This window comes from Saccopteryx bilineata, chromosome 2, assembly GCF_036850765.1.
Source record: "Saccopteryx bilineata isolate mSacBil1 chromosome 2, mSacBil1_pri_phased_curated, whole genome shotgun sequence".
Taxonomy (NCBI): domain Eukaryota; kingdom Metazoa; phylum Chordata; class Mammalia; order Chiroptera; family Emballonuridae; genus Saccopteryx; species Saccopteryx bilineata.
Genome location: NC_089491.1, coordinates 158,185,436 through 158,206,237, shown reverse-complemented (window position 1 = coordinate 158,206,237; position 20,802 = coordinate 158,185,436). Strand labels below are relative to the sequence as shown.

Sequence of the window (20,802 nt, the reverse complement as noted above, 5' to 3'; positions counted from 1 at the left end):
GCCTCAGACTTTACACTCAACTCATGCAACTCCTGTCCTTTCAGCTCTTTCTCCACTGGAGCCCCAGGTAAGTGGCTATGATTGAAATTTTCTACATGGGCCCTTTATGATGGAGTCTGCGTCTCAAAAATCTCAGTCTCTTTCTTGCAGACTAAAACCCTGCTCTTTTCACTGGCAAATGCTGCCTGGGCACCTCTTCTAGATTCTGGGGCTCTAGACTGGGAGTCTGGGCCTGGGGGTGAGCACCCCCACTTCTCAGGGTGACCTTCCCTGCAGTGAGATTCCCTCCAAAACCTCACCCACCGCTCGCTCCTGGGAGTGGGGCAGCCCTTTCTGCATCTCTGCCCTTCCTATCAATCTCAGTGTGGCTTCTTCTGTGGTTCTTGGTTATAGAGTCCTCTCCCTTAAGTCCAACATTGGTTTTTCAAGATGATTGTTCTTAAATTAAATTGTAATCGATTTTGGTCCTGGGTGATGGCAGTTGGAATGTCCACCTATTCCATCACCATCTTGGACCTCTCATTATAGTTTTGATTTGCATTTTTTGAATAGCTAGTGAAGATGTGGATCTTTTCATATATCTGTTGGCCATCTGTATGTCCTCTTGAGAGAAATGTCTGTTCAGGTCCTCTCCCCATTTTTTAATTGGATTGTTTGGTTGTTTGTTGCTGAGTTTTGTGAGTTCTTCATATATTTTGAATATTAACCCCTTACTGGAGCTGTTGTTTGTAAATATAATTTCTCATTTACTTGGCTGTCTATTTGGATTTTTTTGTCAGTTTCTTTTTCAGTGCAGAAGCTTTTTAGTTTTATATAGTCACATTCTTTATTTTTGCCTTTACTTCCCTTGACTTTGGGGTCAAATTCCCAAATTTCTGTCTATAGCCAAGGTCTATGAGCTTAGTATTTATGTTTTGTTTTATGTAATTTATTGTTTCAGATCTTATACTTAGGTTTTTGATCCATTTTGAATTAATTTTTGTGCAGGGGAACAAGGTTTAGTCAAGTTTCCACCAGAAAACTCTTAGACACAACAAATCATTACAATAAAGTTTGCATGTGGCTTTTTAATTTTCCCAACATCATTTATTGAAGAGGCTTTTTTTTCTCCATTGTGTGTTTTTGGTTCCTTTGTGGAAAATGATTGGTCCATATATATGTGGTTTTATTTCTGGGCCCTTGATTCTGTTCCATTGATCTGACTGTCTGTTTTTCTGCCAATAACATAATGTTTTGATTATCACGGCTCTAGAGTATAATTTGAGGTCAGGTAGTGTGATATCTCTGACTTCATTCTTTTTCTTCAGCCTCGCTTTGGCTATTCAGAGCTTTTTTATGTGTTCCGTACAAACCTGGTAATTTTTTGTTCTATTTCTTTAAAATAACATTGGGAATTTGATGGGGATTGAGTTAAACTTGTATATTGCTTTGGGTAATAAAGCCATTGTAACTATGTTAATTCTTCTAATCCTTGAACATGGAATAATTTTTCCTTTTATTGTGTCTTTTTCAATTCCTTTCAATAATATTTGTAGTTTTCAGTATATAGGTCCTTCACATCCCTTAAGTTTATTCCTAGGTGTTTTATTTTTTTGTCGCAGTTGTTAAAGAAATTTTTTTTTTAGTTCATTTTCCAATGTTTCATCATTGACATATAGGAAAGCAGTGAAGTTCTGTATACTGATTTTGGATCCTGCAACTTTACTGTATTGGTTTGTTGTTTCTAAGAGTTTTCTGGTGGAGTCTTGGGGGTTTTCTATATACAAGATCATGTCATCTGCAAAAAGAGGTATCTTTACTTTTTCTTTCCCTATATGGATGCCTTTTATTTCTTTCTCTTGCCTGAGTGCCCTGGCTAAAACTTCCAGAATTATGTTGAAGAGAGAGTAGTCATCCTTGTCTTTTCCTGATTTTAGAGAAAAAAAGCTTTCACTTTTTCACCATTACTATGATATTAGATGATGGTTTGTCATATATGGCCTTTATTATGTTGAGGTACTTTCCTTCTATACTGATTTTATTGAGTGTTTTAAAAATAAAGGGATGTAATATCTTATCAAATGCCTTTTCTGCATCTATTGATAGGATCATATAATTTTTGTTTTTTGTTTTGTTGATGTGGTGTATTATGTTGATTGATTTCCATATGTTGAACCATCCTTGTGCTCCCAGAATGAATCACACTTGATCATGATGTATTATTTTTGTAATGTGTTTTTGTATTTGATTTTCTAGTATTTTGCTGAGGATTTTTACATCTGTATTTATTACAGATATTGGTCTGTAGTTTTCTCTTTTTGTGTTGTCCTTGCCAAGTTTTGGTATGAGGGTTATGTTGGCCACTTAAAGTATGTTGGGGACTATTGCTTCTTCTATTTTTTGGAAGACTTTGGGAAGGACAGGCACCAAATCTTTAAATGTTTGGTAGAATTCACTAGTGTAGTCATCTGGTCCTGGATTTTTGTTTTTGGGGAGGTTTGTGATAGTTGTCTCTATTTCTTCCCTGCTTATAGGTCTAAATAGGGTTTCCTAGCCAGTGGTTTGCCAATTTTATTGATCTTTTCAAAGAACCAGCTCTTTGTTACATTAATTTTTTATAGCTTCATGTTCTCTCTTTCATTTAGTTCTACTTTAATTTTTACTATTTCCTTTCTTCTGCTTACTTTGGGTTGCCTTTGTTCTTCTTTTTCTAGTTCCTTAAGATGTAATGTTAGGTTATTTACTGATCTCTCTTGTTTCCTGATATAGCCTGTAATTATATAAACTTCCCTCTTACTGCTTTCACTGAATCCCAAAAATTTTGATTTGTCATATTGTAATTTTTGTTAATCTGTATATACCTTTTGATCTCTACTTTTATTTCTTCTTTGATCCAGTCATTTTTTAGAAGTATGTTGTTTAATTTCCACATGTTTGTAGGTTTCTTTACTTCTACAGTTAAATTCTAATTTCAAAGCCTTATTATTATAAAATATGCTTGGTATAATTTCAATCTTCCTGAATATGTTGATATTAATTTTGTGGCCCAACATATGGTTTATCTTTGAGAATGTTCTGTGCACACTAGAGAAGAATGTATAATCTGACAATTTGGGATGAAATATTCTGTAAATATCTATTATGTCCATTTGGTCCAGACTGTCGTTTAAGACAGGTATTTCTTTATTGATTTTCTGTTTGGATGGTCTATGTAAAGCCATCAGTGGTGTGTTGAAATCTCCAGTATGACTGTTTTGTCTGCTTCTACTTTCAGATCAGTTAGTAGATGTCTTATATATTTTGGTGCTCCCTGGTTCAGTGCATATATATTAAGAAGTATTATGGCTTCTTGATACAATATCTCTTTATCATTACAAAATGTCCATCTTTGTCTTTGGTTACCTATTGTCTTTAAGTCAGCATTGTCAGGTATGAGTATGGCTACACCTGCTTTTTGTTGGATATTATTTGATTGTAGAATCATTTTCCAACCTTTTGGTTTGAATCTACTTTTGTGCTTGCAGCTTAAATGTGTCTCTTAAACCAGCATATGGTGCAGATTTGCTTTTTGATCCAATCTGCTACTCTGTGCCTCTTTATTCCTGAGTTCAGTCTATTTACATTTAGGGTAATTATTGACACTTGAGGATTTCCTATAACCATGTTATGTTTTGTTTTTTTGTAGCTCTTTGTCTTGTCTTTTTGTTTGGTGGTATTCCATACTTCTTTCTCCTATTTCTTTTTTTTTTTAAGCTGTGTATTTCAGTAGTGGCTTTTTTTTTAACTTTTTTTTTTTGTATTTTTTTGAAGCTGGAAACGAGGAGAGACAGTCAGACAGACTCCCGCATGCGCGTGACCGGGATCCACCTGGCACGCCCACCAGGGGGTGATGCTCTGCCCCTCTGGGGCGTCGCTCTGCTGCAACCAGAGCCACTCTAGCGCCTAGGGCAGAGGCCAAGGAGCCATCCCCAGTGCCTGGGCCATCTTTGCTCCAATGGAGCCTTGGCTGCAGGAGGGGAAGAGAGAGACAGAGAGGAAGGAGAGGGGGAAGGGTGGAGAAGCAGATGGGCGCTTCTCCTGTGTGCCCTGACCGGGAATCGAACCTGGGACTTCTGCACGCCAGGCCGATGCTCTACCACTGAGCCAACCGGCCAGGGCCAGTAGTGGCTTTTTTTGAGGTTGCTTACCTTTAGGTTATTAAGAGACAAATGTTCATATGTACAAAAGTCCTTTGTCTTATGAGTGCTTCTGCACTCCATTCTTCTTTGCTATTGCAGATCTTTATCCTCTCCCCTTTTATGTTATTGTCATCACAGACTCTCCTTGTTTTTATTGTGACCTTGTTGGAACTTTTACTTGTAGTTTTGATTTGTTTTGTTCTTTGTGTCTGGTCGAATAACCCCCTTGAGTATTGCCTGTAGTGGGAGTTTCTAAGTTTAAAATTCCCTCAGCTTCTGTATGTCTATAAATTTTTTTATTTCTCCTTCATATTTGAAGGATAACTTTGATGGTTATAATATTCTTACCTGGTAATTCCTCTCTTTCAGTACTTTGAATGTTTGGGTCCACTCTCTTCTGGCTTGTAGAGTTTCTGCTGAGAAGTCTGATGATAACAGAATGGGCTTTCCTTTACATGTTATGTTGTTCTTTTCTCTAGCTACCTTGAGGATTTTTCTATGTCACTGATTTTTGACAATTTTATTATGATATGTCTTGGAATATGTCTGTTTCGGTTGCAGTAACTTGGCGTTCTGTTTTTTTCTTGGATTTAAGGCTCTAACTCCTTCCATAGGCTTGGGAAATTCTCATCAATATTCATTTGAATAGGCTTTCCATTCCCTTCTCCCTCTCTTCTTCCTCTGATATACCCATTATTCTTATATTATTCTTTCTGATGGAATCAGACAATTCCTGTAGAGCTCTCAGGTTTTTCAATTTGTGAGTCTCCTCTTCTCTCTGTAGCATCTCTACTTGCCTTTCTTCAATGTCAGTGATTTTTTTTCCTCTATGTGGCTTATTCCATTAGCCAAACTTCTTACCTCAGTTTTCAATTCATGTATTAAATTCTTCATCTCTGTTTTTAAAGTTTCAGTCTACTTGGTAAGGTATTCATTTTGTTCATTAATTTTTTTCTGAGCTCATTAAGTTGTCTGTTGATGTCTTCTTGCATCCCATTGAACATTTTCAGTACTTCATTTTTGAATTCTCTATAATTTAACTTCAAGGTTTCCATGTAATGGGATATTTTTCTGGAGATTTTTTCATTTTCTTTTTAAACTACGTCTCTGTCTTGTATAGCCATGGTATTTGATTTCTCCTTCCTTGATGACATTTGAGCATGGTAATGTTAAAAATCCTAACCACCCCCCCAAAAAAAACCCCTTAAAAATAAATAATTAAAACAAAAAATATAATAAAAAATTTAAAAATTATGACAGGTAAATAACAATCAAAGGAAAAAGGATGGAAAGCAAACAGAAAAATCAAAGAACAAAACACCTACAAAAATAAGAATGAAATATATAAACATTAAAGAAAATGAAATTCAAGAGAAAAAACAATAAAAAGGGAAAATAAAGGCAGTTTTTGAGAGGTTTCTTCCAGTAGCTATCACTGTATTACAATATTTAGCTTTGTGAAGTTCCTAGGCTGTCCTCCCCTGAGATATTGCTGTCATAATGATGTAAGTGGGACCAAAGTTATATTGTTGTGTGGAGTGTGTTGTGAGGGCTCTACGGCTTCAGCCTTATAGCTTCGGCTCTACAGCTTTAGCTCTCTGGCTTTACGGCTCTAGCAATGGCAAACTCAGGCTTCCAGGTGCTCCTTCCTAACTCACAACAGACCTGGGGACTGGCCTACAACTTTTAAGGAAGTCTGAGTAGTAAATATTTAAAATGAAGTGCTCTAAAATTAAATGCAAGAATTACTATTACATTTCCAAACCAAATTCTGAGGAATATCTATTTTAAAATGTTTAATTTTGAAGTAAGCTAGCTCACTAGGAAAAATGATCCCAAAACAGGAAATGGGACTGTAAGAGAAATCTGGGCATTATGATCATTTCAAACATATTCTTTGGTTTGGTCAGTCCAAATTGACATTTGCATTCTCATTTTTCAGGCTTAGAAATGGAGCCAAATTTCTCAAAAATGCTTCTAAAATATTAGCATTTTTTTCATGTGGGTATTAAAAGATATATCAAGTTTTTTCATTTAAATTGTATAATTCTTTTACCACAAGCATACTTAATTGACTCATGACCCAAGTTTTTTTCATTTTATTGATTTGTCTATTCTATGCTAAGGATAGCTATCATAGGCGATCATACTCAGAACTAAAAACAAGTACACCAAAAAAAAAAATTCTAAGTTTTTTGAAGAAGTGTCCAGTCACCACTACAAGAGGTTTTCTAATGCTGTTAATACTTGTGGGACTTTAAATAATTTAGGTTTTGAAGACTCAGTTTTCTCATCTGTAAAATGAGGGGACTAAACTGGATGATTATCACAATTTGTTGTAATTCTAATAGTGAACTATTCTACAAGAAAAAGTTAGCTAAATAAAATAAATAGGCAATCAATAATAAGTAATCACTAGTAATCACTATGTGGTTAAAGAAATGGCCCACTGTGCAGGAATAAAATAAATCTTTTTCTAAGAGTGTTTTACATATACTTTGCTTATAGTCAAATAAAGATTAATAAGGCACAATTCTTTCTTTGAAGGTATTATACTATCTAGTATTGTAAACAGATGATTTCCATTTATAGCAGTGATGAAATTATACATCAACTTTAGACAAAGTCTTTTTGTTGTGCAATCTGGAGTAAAGATTTGAGAGATGATATAGCATGTAGATTGAGTATGGAGTAATTCTGAACATCAAAGAAGAAAGTAATTTTAGGCAGAGGACTCAACATAAAGAATAGCAAAGAGGTGTAAAACCATGTGGTGCATGCAAACAACTACAAGAATATGGTATTAAGTGTGTATAAGTTGTAAGGCTGGGGATAGCAGAACAAGAGGCCAAGGGGTTCATCAGGAGATTTATTAAGGAGCTTAGATTTTCTGTGCAGCACAACCATTGAAGGTTTTTACTTCAGGGAAATGGCATTTTTGATTTAGAGTGATTCTTGGGACAAATGAAAAAGGTGTGCCTGTGTGTATGTCTGTGCAGTGGTAGACATAATTATAGGCATAATTACAGAGGCAAGGAGACAGGTAGACTATTGTTAAGAGTACTGGTTAGTGGTATCAGGAAAGAGAGGACAAATTCAAGAAACATTTAGGAACTGTTAAATTGACAAGACCTCAAGACTAGTTGTTATATGCAGCAAGGGAAAGGGGGAGTCATATGTAACTTCCTAGGTATCTGGGTTGAACAATTGGTGTATAGCCATATTCTTTGCTGAGAAAAGGGAGAGATAAATAATGGGGTTAGCTTTGCATGTACATCCTTACAGGGGATTCCAACAGACTGCTGTCTATTATAGTACATCACTTAGGTGAAATGACTAAGTTAGAGATGTGGATTTAAGACTGATTGAAACCATGAGAAGAGATGGCAACTAAAACCAGGGAGAATCCACAGGGCATTACAAAGACCTTTGGACAGTAGCCCCATGAATTCAAATATTCAAATATTGACAAAGGAGTAGGAGTGGATGAAGACAATCCTTTTGTCAAGATAAACACCTTCTATAGCTATGTTAAAACATTTTTACGTTTTGATTAGAGATAATGGACTCTCTGAGCAAAGGCATATTTAGGTTGGTTGAGACCCTGGGCACAGAAAAAAATATTGGGCCCCTTACATTAGAAACAAGTGTAAAGTTGGGATTTTGTGGGGCCCTTCAGATGTCGGGGCCCTGGGCACATACCCGGTGCATCCACCATTAAATCTGCCTCTGTCTCTGAGACAAAATAGGCATACCAGGAACTAAACACTTTTTGGTAGAAACTAAACTATATATGCATACGATGAGCTCTGATCTACAAAATCACTGTCTAAAGAGACTCTGTGTATTGGTAGACATTTAATACTCTGTTTAATAAAATGCTTGCATATATTAATTTCACCTTGTGTCTGACTATTCACTATGGTGTATGCATGACAGCAAAGTAAGTTCTAATTTTCCAAACATTCCAATTTCTGAGCCAAAAATTCAAAACCCAATGTACTTTTTAGGAATATCATTGCTTTCTGACAACAAAATGTTTGTAGATAGCAATGTATCTTAATATGAAACATCCATTCAGATTCAACTCTTTATTTTAGGGTAATTGATAAAGGTATACTTTTTAAAAGTCAAGTTTATACACCAGTTTTTAAGAGACAGAACATTAGGTCTACACACTGTCTAGGGACATTTAAGTTGGAGAACAAGCTGCATTTACAGGCTCTATAATAAATTTAATTTTAAAATACCACAGAGATTGTCAGGGTAATAAATTAACATTTATTATAATATATTTAAATATATAAGAAAATGTTTTCTAAAATTGAGGATAAAGAATTCTCACTATGAAACCAGATGTCTCAGGAATGAATTATACTATAACTAGAACAATACAATGATTCAAATATCCCTTCTTTATATCACAGTTTTATTTCAGGTGTTTCGTGATATTTATATTTTTTAAAGAATTAAAACAAATCTACAGAAGTAAAGTTTTCTTGTTATAATAGAATTATATCTGATTTTTAAAAATTTATAACTCATTCATAATATAGGGGTTTTATGATAACAATTGCTTCAACCTTAGACAGTATGATAGATTGCCCAGGGAAACTGCACTCCTAAAACTTTTTTACTCTTCACATTTCCACATATAATTGCAGTTATCAATCTTTAATAAATGAATAATGCCATGAACATTATTTTAACAAAAATAATGTCATAGGCATGGCAAGACACATCTTAGCTAACTATTTAAAAATCAAATTCTGTTGTCTGGACCTTAGCTCTAACACAAAAATTTGGGCTTTTAACTCTTATATGCCACCTTTTGTTTACTCGTGTTGAGTGATTGAACTTATATCTACCTGGTATTTAGTATCTTCCATTTATCTCTAAAAAACTTCCAGGCAAGGTCCCGGCCATGTGGATTCCGAGCTACATGGATTATCACATCAATTGCATCTTGATCCAGAACCACCTCGGAATTCAGAGACAGATTCAGCAGCCTTTAAAGATAGGATTGTGAGAAAATTTTTAGTCCAAAAAATTTAAATATTTTCATAAAATTTAAAAATTACATGATTAAGTTTATCATATTCTTCAAGAGAACTGTTCAGTGTAAGCTTTACTAATTCAAATTTATCAATAGAATAGTTTCAGTTCTGAGGACTGGCCAGGTAACTCAGTTGGTTGAAGCATTATCCCTATATAGCAGGACTGTGGATTCAATCCCCAGTCAGGGCACACACAGAAACTGAATGCATAAATAAGTGGAATAAAAATTAATGTTTCTTTCTTTCTCTTTCTCTCTCATTTCCTTTCTCTCTCTTTAAAAATCAATTAATAATTTTTTTTAAAAAAGAAGAAAACTCAAACTCATGGTATGTTGATTAATAAATTAATTAAATTGTGAAAAAAATCTTATGGTTGGAGAAATCAAAATCTGTTTTGATGACTCAAACTTATATTTAAAATTCTTTGTAGTAAACACTTTTATATTGAAATATTGTCTTACATATATAAGTGACATCTTTAAAAATTAGTTAGAAACAAAGGTATACCTTTCAAGTCAACTAGCTTTAGTCATATTAATGCATCATCAGTTTTACTTAGTTCTAGGAATATAGACTTTTTAGTAACTAGCATATATTCAAAAAAATAGGCCCTGGCCGGTTGGCTCAGTGGTAGAGCGTCGGCCTGGCGTGCAGGGGTCCCGGGTTCGATTCCCAGCCAGGGCACACAGGGGAAGTGCCCATCTGCTTATCCACCCCTCCCCCTCTCCTTCCTCTCTGTCTCTCTCTTCCCCTCCCGCAGCCGAGGCTCCATTGGAGCAAAGATGGCCCGGGTGCAGGGGATGGCTCCTTGGCCTCTGCCCCAGGCGCTAGAGTGGCTCTGGTCGCAACAGAGCGACGCCCCAGAGGGGCAGAGCATCACCCCCTGGTGGGCGTGCCGGGTGGATCCCGGTCGGGCGCATTTGGGAGTCTGTCTGACTGTCTCTCCCCGTTTCTAGCTTCAGAAAAATATAAATAAATAAATAAATAAATAAATAAATAAATAAATAATAAAAAAATAAAAATAACTTCAGAACAGTTTGGTTAATGGAGAATACTTTCATTACACAAATAAATTTACTTTTTTATTGAATTTATTAGAGTGACATTGGTTCACAAAATCATACAGGTTTCAAGTGTACAGCTCAACAAAACACCATCTGCATGTTGCTTTATGTACTCATACCCAAAGTGTCTTTCCGTCCCCATTTGTCCCCTTTGCCCACTTCTTTTTAATCCCCTTTCCCTCTGGCTACCACCCCCCCTGCTGTCAGTGTCTATGTGATATATATATATATTTATATCATATATATGTATATATCACATATATATATTTGCTTAATCCCTTCACCTTTCTTCACTTAGCCCCCTAGTCCCCTCCTTCTAACAGCCATCTGTTAAGACAGTCAGAGAAAGATAAATACCATATGATCTGACATATATGTGGAATCTAATGGACAAAATAATTTAACAAACAAAATAGAAATAGAAGCATAGATACACGAATACATTTAATACATTAATTGACCCACCTATTTAATAAATTCCTGTCATCACTGCAAGTTAAGGCTTCCAACAGTATTTTCTTCTCCGAAACTGCTGTGGTGGAGTGGAATTTCATCCAGATGAATTCCCAGACATCCTCATCTAGCAGTGAGACTCCTGTGCAGTAGACGATGTCTCTGACATTTAGTGGTATTCTAAAGAAGCAAACCATGGTGGTTTTCTGTTAATTAAAAGTCTCATAGTATTCAAAATAAAGACAGATGCATTTTTAATAGAGTCAGTTTTTAAAAAGATAAGTTCACGAATTATATTTTATCTGAATAAGAATAATACTATACAATAATGATACTCAAAACTATTGGCAACTGAATGAATAAAATAATGTATCTTACTTAAAGGTAGCTTTGAATGAAATTTTTCTTTCTACTCTTCAAAGCATATTTAAACAAAAATTGGAACACAGTCTTAAGAAACCAATAAAAATAGAGTGTTTATATTTTCACCAACATTAATATATTTAGCAACCAAACATTTTGCTTCTAAATGAATAGACCCAAGAATGACAAGAAAGCACTGGTTGAAAACACTGACTAATATGTATTACACAAAAATATTTTCTCCAAAATTCTCTGGCAACTTTTAAAAAATTTTTTTCTCAAATAACCTTCAAAATTTTGGAACCTAGGAGATTATTAATATGGATAATAAACAAATAAAATAAAAGTTTTAAATTTTGAGAAAGTAAACATTACTTTTTTCTTATAGATAATTATAAAAAATACTATAAATTTTTACTTTGACTCCAAAATAAATATTCCAGTGGGAACCTGTTAGTGGATTTAATCAATCTAAGTTATTTATAAATTGTAAATTATCATGTGTACTTTGCCATAGCAATTTTTTACTAAATATTGTTCTTTCAAGTTGCAATATATACCTCACATTTTAAAAACTCAGTGCCTCAGTTCTCTAAAATAATTATTCAATATTTTAAAAAAACTTACAAAGCATTTCTGGTTTGCACAATATTTGATAATCTATTATTAAAACTTCTCATTTATAATTTGAATGTGGCTAATAATAAGTGCTTTTTCTGGATAACAAGATCAAAAATTGGTTCTAAAAATTTAGACCTTGATAGTTAAAATACTGCTATGGTTAAAGAATTATAGAGAACAAAGAGAAAGTGTCTGTATGATGACTATCAGTAAGAAAATCTTCGTCTTGTTCTGTTAGCAGCTAAGTAGGGCTACATTCAGGGTACTGAGGATTGTTTATCAAGATACTAGATGTGTAGAGTTGTTAGTTATGGCTCCCAGAAATGGCTAAAATGGTATTATTCTGTCTCCTCCAGCAAGTATTTAAAGTGTTTACAGACAAGTTACTTTAACTTTGTTGACTGAAGCCTTTTTTCTGTTTGTTTTATTTATTTTCTTTAAAAAAATAATAAACATCAAAAGAAACCAGATATGAGCTTCACATTAACTCCTGTTTTCCCTCTCAGCCCTGGACCCCCTTGAATCAAGTATCGATAAAATCTTCCCAATGGTTGGTGAAACCTTACTCTCCCTGTTTTGTATGTGACCTGCTTGCTATATAGCATGCCTGAAAGTACCAAAGAAAACACTGTCACCACATTTTGAAGAATGTGGTTAATTCTGGTAAACACAACATAAGATTACAAAAATGCTCCATGTTTACTAACTGCAATAAGTAAGCTAAAATATCTAGGCTTAGTCTACATCAAGAGGATGAGCTTTTTCTCCCCAAAACCACAGGCTACAGAGTACAATACTATATTATTTTTATGACTTTGGCCAAGAGATCACTATAAATATCAATATTTGTAAGAAATAATAATAAAATGTCTGTTGTAATCATCAACTCATCAATCATTGCAAATTTTCTTAATGTTAGATCTAACAGTAAATTTACTTCTTAATAGAAATTCATCAAGCTAGTAATATACCAAAGAGAGTATAGGAACAGAGCCCACCAAATTAGATTGGTTACTATCTATGAAACCAGTCCCTCATATCAATGGTTTCAAGTAGTAAAAGCATACAGGAATATTAAAAAGGCAAAAAGAAAAATCAAATATTAAATTATGTGTCTTAGAAATGACTTGAATGCCATATACTATAGTTATTCAAAAGGTACTATTTGCTGCTGCTGAACTATATAAGACGCATATACAAATGAATAGATGAACTGACCAGTCCAAAGCCCTGGACACTGGTTACAGGGGCACCAGAGGTAGAAAATAACACTTCTGTGCAATACTGTGGTTCAGGTTACACATCTTGTTTTATTTAGTATATTTAATGATATCATGACATCTCTCGCATAAACTTCTTTCAGCAGGAGAAGGAACTTTGATTTCAGAGCGGTATTTTTGCCAGGTGGAGAACCAGAATGATCTGTACATGAAAGTCATTCTTATTTACATCAACTTTAAAATGGCTAACAACAATGAAAATAAGATATATTGATTATTAGTAGTAGTTATATTCAGATAATTGTCACTGAATTCTGATTTTGGTTGTTCAAAAAAACAATCTGATAAAAAGTAATAGCAAAAACAAATCTTAAATAAAAAAATAGTATACCCTTTACAAGAGTACTATTACCAACTCTTGGTCAGACCCAATGAGCTGCGGGTAACATCAATGCATCCAACTTGTAATTCTTTTAATGCTGAACTGGCCACAGATGTTACCTTTAACCTATTTATTTATTTATTTATTTATTTATTTATTTATTTCACAGCTTAATAGGTCATCTTTGAGACATATTCAGTGTTGGTAAGACTGTTTTCCCAACAATAAATATTATTCTATTCATGGAAGTGACTTTTGTTAAAATGCAGCCTCCAGATGACTGAAAGGGTATAGACCAGCTGTGTATTTAGGAAGCTGTTACATGGCAAACTGGCTATACAGACAGCAAGGAAAAGAAATATTGAAATGGTACCCAGCAATAAAGTGCTAGAAGAAATGAAAGACAGAATACCCTGAAAGTCTCTCACAAAAGTTGTCCTAGACAAAGGAGGCCTTTGAAAGCAAAGCTGCCCAGAATAGGAGCAGATTCTGTATCTGAAGCTGCAGCCAGAAACTGAGAAAGAGACCACATAATTTGGATGTGATCTGCAAGAAATTGCAAGTCAAGTTTCAGGCTTGTCAGCAGCTGTCCTCTGTGCAGAGCAGATGTGTCAAATTTGATTACCATGGAAATGGGACACACATATGTTTACATATATAATCTAAAACCTATTGATAGCCCATTGAAAAACAGACCTCAATTCAGCTTACAAACCTCCTCTCGGGAAAGAAGTGGCTCTATTAGCAGGGGTTTGGAGATTCTCATTGCTTAAGGCTCAAAGAGCTTCTAAGAAGAGCAAGGACAGAGCTGATTAGTCAGAGAATACTGCTCTGGTTTACCCAGCATCTCTTCCCATCCCATCAACTCATATTTTTGACCCACCCACCAGATAGAGAATCACTATGTAGGTCACAAGATCATTTGTACTCATCACTGAAAACAAAAAAAGATTTCTGAGCACTGCATTTGCCAAGGTCCCTTAGTTCCCAATGATTTCCACTGTTAATGAAATCATGCTTTGTTGCTAAATTTGTAAAGATGTTCTAATAATATTTTAGCAAAATAATTGCTCTGGGGACAGTTTAAGATCTCAATGTATAAACCAAAGTCATTAGAAACAAATGAAAAACCTCATTTGTTTGTAAACCATGAGCTGATAAACCCACAGAACCCATAGTTATGAACGGTAGAAATGAGTCTTATGAGATTCTCGATGTCAGGATTACAGGGAGAGATGGCTCTTTCTCATAAACATGGGAATTGTTTATGAAAATGTGAATATCCTCACAGTCATTTATATTTAATTGCTGTCTCAGAAGTAAATCTTTTAATGGAATTTTATCATCTGGGAAGGAAAGATGTGCTTGTTTTCTTCTAGGTACAATATACATTGTATACACAAGCAGGATTCTCTTCTGTCTTCATATGAGATGAATGCGGTAATACCCAAAAGAAAGTAGCTTTATTTTTTTCTAGTGTACTAACATTGCAGAAATTATTAGCTAATTAGTGTAACTTCTACTATATTTTAAATTCTATTCTCTACTTAAATAAGATCATGACAGATTGCATTTCAATGAACAAGGTTTGGTTTTTTTTTTTTAATTTAATTAATTGTGTTTACATAGATTCTAAGGTTGCCTCAAAGGCATCCCCCCTCCTTCTCATTCTCCTCAACATCTCCCTTACCCCCCCAACAGCGCCCTCCTCCCTTCCCTTCAGGTTTATCCCATCCTATCATCCCCTTTCCCTCTGTCCTCTTTTCCTCTGTTCCCTTTGATCTCTCCTCTGTCTCATTCCATTCCTCAGTTCTCATTGTTCCTTGGGTTCCTCAAATGAGTGAGGTCATATGATATTTTTTTATTTTTTGTATTTTTTGTATTTTTCTGAAGCTGGAAACGGGGAGAGACAGTCAGACAGACTCCCGCATGCGCCTGACCAGGATCCACCCGGCACGCCCACCAGGGGGTGACACTCTGCCCACCAAGGGGCGATGCTCTGCCCCTCTGGGGCGTCGCTCTGTTGCGACCAGAGCCACTCTAGCGCCTGGGACAGAGGCCAAGGAGCCATCCCCAGCACCCGGGCCATCTTTGCTCCAATGGAGCCTTGGCTGCGGGAGGGGAAGAGAGAGACAGAGAGGAAGGAGAGGGGGAAGGGTGGAGAAGCAGATGGATGCTTCTCCTGTTTGCCCTGGCTGGGAATCAAACCCGGGACTTCTGCACACCAGGCCGATGCTCTACCACTGAGCCAACTGGCCAGGGCTTATATGATATTTTTTTAAATGGAACTATAATATATCATACTAAAAAGCTTTTGTACAGCTAAAGACAATATGAACAGAATCAAAAGACAAACCACACAATGGGAGAGCATATTCGACAATACGTCTGATAAGGGGTTAATAACCAAAATTTATAAAGAACTTGTAAAACTCAACACCAAGAAGACAAATAATCCAATAAAAAATAGGCAAAAGAAATGAATAGACACTTCTCCAAAGAGGACATACAGATGGCCAATAGACAGATGAAAAAATGTTCAATATCACTAATCATTAGAGAAATGCAAATTAAAACCACAATGAGATACCACCTCATACCAGTCAGAATGGCACTCATTAACAAAACAACACACGATAGGTGCTGGTGAGGATGTGGAGAAAGGGGAACCCTCCTGCACTGTTGGTGGGAATGCAGACTGGTGCAACCACTGTAAATGAAAAACTTTTAAAGCTTAAAATTCAGTGTATCACTGTAAATTAATTTATGTTTGTATTTTGGTGATATGTTTAACCTATTTTACCTTGACAAAAGCAAATGTTTAAAAACTAAATGTTTAGGTAGAAATTAAAAAAAAAAGTAGATAGAAAAACAAAGGCATGCAGCTCTTAGGGAAAATTTTTAACGAGTTAAATAATGATGATAAAATAAAACTGGTATTTTAGTTATTAAATAAAAGTTGGGAAGTAGATTCATAAATTAAAATAAATAAAAATTTTTCTATGATTGTTCTTGTTACTTCATTGTTTCTTAACATTAAAAAATCAAAATTTATCTAAAATAATGAGCTATTTTAAGTTAAAATAAAAATAGTAATTAAGAATTATGTATTAATATTTAATAATATGGTAAATATATTAGTTAACAATAAAATATATTATTAGGGACAGTATAATACATAGACAATAAAATTCTGTTATGTTTTAAAAGACATAATATGTATGTTAGGAAATAAGACAGAAGGTAAGAGAATATCAACATCATTTGCCTCTGGTATTATAGATAACCATTCCTTATTTTAACTCATATATTTCAAATTTAATAATTTAATAACTTTTATAATCACTTTGGAAATAAGATAAGTAAATGTATAACCCCATTTAGAAAGGTAAGATTATGTTACTATTAAAATAAAGTATAAGCCCTGGCCGGTTGGCTCAGCGGTAGAGCGTTGGCCTAGAGTGCGGAGGACCCGGGTTCGATTCCGGCCAGGGCACACAGGAGAAGTGCCCATTTGCTTCTCCACCCCTCCGCCGCGCCTTCCTCTCTGTCTCTCTCTTCCCCTCCCGCAGCCAAGGCTCCATTGGAGCAAAGATGGCCCGGGCGCTGGGGATGGCTCTGTGGCCTCTGCCTCAGGCGCTAGAGTGGCTCTGGTCGCAACATGGCAACACCCAGGATGGGCAGAGCATCGCCCCTGGTGGGCGTGCCAGGTGGATCCCGGTTGGGCGCATGCGGGAGTCTGTCTGACTGTCTCTCCCTGTTTCCAGCTTCAGAAAAATGCAAAAAATAAATAAATAAATAAATAAATAAATAAATAAATAAAATAAAGTATATTCCAATGTATAAAAATGTTACTGAATAAGATGTAGAAATAATTCTGATTAAACAGTTAAAGTATCTCCTATAAGAAACTATTATTTGTCAAAGAAAAATCACACTATTTTAAAATACAAACTTTGACCAATAACTGCCTGTACTACTGGACAAGACAAGGTCATTGCTTTGGGCTTCATTGTTCATCCTAATTGGACAGAGCTAAAGTACATGAGTTCAAACGTCCCTCCCTGCTCTGTTAATACAAGATTCTTTTCATTAGTAATTGCATTAACATTGAAGTGTGGTTTTAATTATTTTCAAAGACAATGAGAAAAATTTCTCAAATCACTAGTCTCTAAAAGCACCTCTTTGTTTCAGGGGCACTATACATACCATTGATATAGAGTGTGGCTTACCATTTAATTAATTTTAATTAATTTGAAATTAATTCATTTGAAAGATCATTTGCCTAATCTAACTAGAAATTAAAAAACAGCTTTGGTTGAGGCTTCCTCACTGACACTGCAAATCTTGTTCCACTTTAAAATTACAAATATTCTTACTTTTTCCAGAGCCAACAATCATGACTTTAAAATATCAAACTAAAAAAATTACCTGCATTTACAAAGGTTGACTCTGTTTAATTGTCCCCTACCCATATCTCTCATTCTATTCCCATTCCTTAGACCTTTGGCTGCTGCTAAGAAAGCCGCCTTGAATAAAACAAAAAGTTATATATTCAGAAGGAATGTGTGACTTTTTGCACCTGTCAATTTCCTTATCTGGAAAATGGGGATATTAATTCCTAAGTCATTATAACGATTAAATGAGATAGTGTTTATCCAGTCTTGGCACAGTGCTTGGTTCACATCAAGGGCTCAATATAAGCTTTATCGAAGTGCTGTGCACAGCCAAGTACAAGGGACATAGAAAATTTCTCTATAAGCAGTAATAACATTCATTCACCTTATGATTATGATTATGATTACGATTATGATTATGATTACAATTATGATTAGGATGAAGTGACAAATAGTCTTATCTTTCCTAAGTGAGTACTGGACCAAAAAAAAAGCAGAAATAAAATTCTTAAACAACCTCACTAAAAGTGAATGAGTAAAGATAGAAATCATGACTGACAATACATCTCAAGTTGAAGGCATTATAATAAAATACTCTTTTATATCCCACCAAACTTTTCTGGTATACTTGTCAATCAGATCTGCCACTGAATCAATATAAAATCCAGGAAATCAGGAAAAATATTGCTCCTAAATATCTTTACAAGGCACTTAGCAAAGGGAGAAGAGACCTCCATGGGAAATGTGCAGTGATTGTCCAGCAGAAAGAACAGTAGGCACTGATGCTGTAAGCCAAGCACTGACATGCAGCAGCCAGGGCTTCCCTGTCTTCAGGGAGCCCTCTGATCATAGAGCTTATAGGAGTTGCTCATTCCATCAAACCTAAACCTAACAAAAAGGAATACTAAAACCTCCGATTGAAGGAAAAGGCAGTACAAAACCAGTCTGCGTGTCACTTTGGTGCTCAAAAAGTAGAGTTGGAGAAACCTGGTAAAGAATAGACCAACTATATTTAAAATTACTGTTCTGAAATGATATAATTACCTCTTTATGTTTTAGTTATGCATATTTTTAAAGAGGCATATGCAAAAAATAAAAAGAGAGAGATATATACTGCTCTCTCTGTATGAGAGGAAAAAGTTCTGGCAAGAGGGGAGTCATTCTAACTCTTACTATCCTAAATGGATCAAAGATTATATTTTAAAATAACTGTATTACTTTAAAATGGCTTTTATAATTAAAATAAATGTACTTTAAATGAGATATTCACTTTACTGAAGCTAAAATTATATGAAATCACACTTTAAACTTGTTAAGTCCATGTATAAAGTAGCTATTATTTCTGTTGGATGGGAAGGGAGAGAGAGATGGTGATGACTAAATATCTGAGCTATCAAGCTATACTATAAAATATAATTATTAAAACAAAAAAAGATAGGGAAACAAATAATAAAAAGTCCACATCAGACTACATCAAAAAGAAGAGGACTAACCCTGGCCTGTAGGTTCACTGGTAGAGCATTGGCCAGCATGTTGATGTCCCAGGTTCGATTCCTGGTCAGGGCACACAGGAGAAGCTTCTCCACCCCTCCCTCTCTTGTTTCTCTTTCTCTCTCTCTTTTTCTCTTTGTCTTTTCCCTTTCTGCAGCCATGGCTTAGTTGGAGCAAGTTGGTCTTGGCACTGAGACTGGTTCCATGGCCCCTGCCTCAGGTGCTAAGAAGAGCTTGGTTGCTAAGCAATGGAGCAATGCCCCAGATGGAAAGAGCATTGCCCACTAGTAGGCTTGCCAGTTGGATTTTGGTTTGGGCACATTTGGGAGTCTGTCTCTCTACCTCCCCTGCTCTCACTAAATAAAAGGAGGAGGAGGAGGAGGAGGAAGAGGCGAGGAGGAGAAGGAGAAGAAGAAGGAGGAGAAAGAGGAGGAGGAGGAGAAGAAGAAGAAGAAGAAAGAGGAAGAAGAAGAAGAAGAAGAAGAAGAAGAAGAAGAAGAAGAAGAAGAAGAAGAAGAAGAAGAAATAATGAGAGGAATAAAAGAAGCAGATATCAAAGAAAAGGAAGAAACACAGAAAGAACATAAGTAAGGAATGTACAGAGAAGTCAAAAAAATTCAGTGATAATGACAAGGCATGACAAAGACTTGAAAATTGGTAAAGAGGGAAAAAGCAAACAATAAGAGGAGAATTTGTGACTCGACTTATCTAAAATTTTGGGGGCCTGGATTTTAAACTTATTCTAAAAAGCTTAGAACACTGTAATTTAACATTTTACAACACAGAACTCCTATGATATCCAGAATCAATTATAGCTCCAAAAGCTATAAAAAGTCAAACTGCTTTATGACAAAAGTAAATAATTAAGATATCTATGATGGCTCACTCTAAAACAGTGAACATCAGGGTACTAGTATAAATAGCTCTAAAAGCATAACGTAATTTAAAATTAAAGAAGTATACAGTTGTAGTAGAAGTTGTGAACTAGCTGATAAATTGCCCTAGTTATAAACAGCTTTGTTAAAAATGGAATAAATTGTTTCCTGATCATTGCATGACTATTACTCATGACTCAATGAATCTGTTCTATCCTGATTCATGTATATTTAATCTTCTTCACTCAGCTCTGGGGAGAGAACCATAAATCTTCTGAGATATTGAAGTCTAACATGGTGTATGTATGTCTGTGTGTCTGAATCACAATGATTAGGATTCAGTACTATAAGTTAACTATTAAAATAAAAGAGAATGGGAATGACACATCAATTACAATAGCATATCTATAAGCACTGTTTTAACTTCAATTCATAACCCAGGCCTGAGTGTTCACAAAATCTCCACTATATGACATTGGTTTCCACCTCAAAGACATAACTCTGGCTGTCCAGAGTAATTTATAGCAACAGTCATTGTCATTTGTATTTCTCATATAAAAGCTTTAAATTACATAGATTTAACCCCAGCCAGTGGCACAGTAAAGAGCCTGAAGCACTGAGATTGCTGGCTCAATCCCAAGGGTACCAGCTTGATCCTGAGACCACAGGTTCAAGCCCATGTCAAGGCCATGTATGAGAATCAATGAATAGCACAATTAAGT

At 35.3% G+C, this 20,802-nt stretch overlaps 1 protein-coding gene across 1 annotated transcript in view; it reads right to left on the bottom strand.

Annotated features, from left to right (window-relative positions):
* The window catches only part of TRHDE (thyrotropin releasing hormone degrading enzyme), a 442,374-nt gene that overhangs the window by 13,049 nt on the left and 408,523 nt on the right, over window positions 1-20,802 (bottom strand). The window contains exons 16-17 of the mRNA XM_066254840.1: window positions 10,744-10,911; window positions 9,026-9,166 (exon numbers count right to left, since the gene is read on the bottom strand). Of these exons, the coding sequence (XP_066110937.1) occupies window positions 9,026-9,166; window positions 10,744-10,911 (309 nt within the window). The remainder of the gene's footprint in view (window positions 1-9,025; window positions 9,167-10,743; window positions 10,912-20,802) is intronic.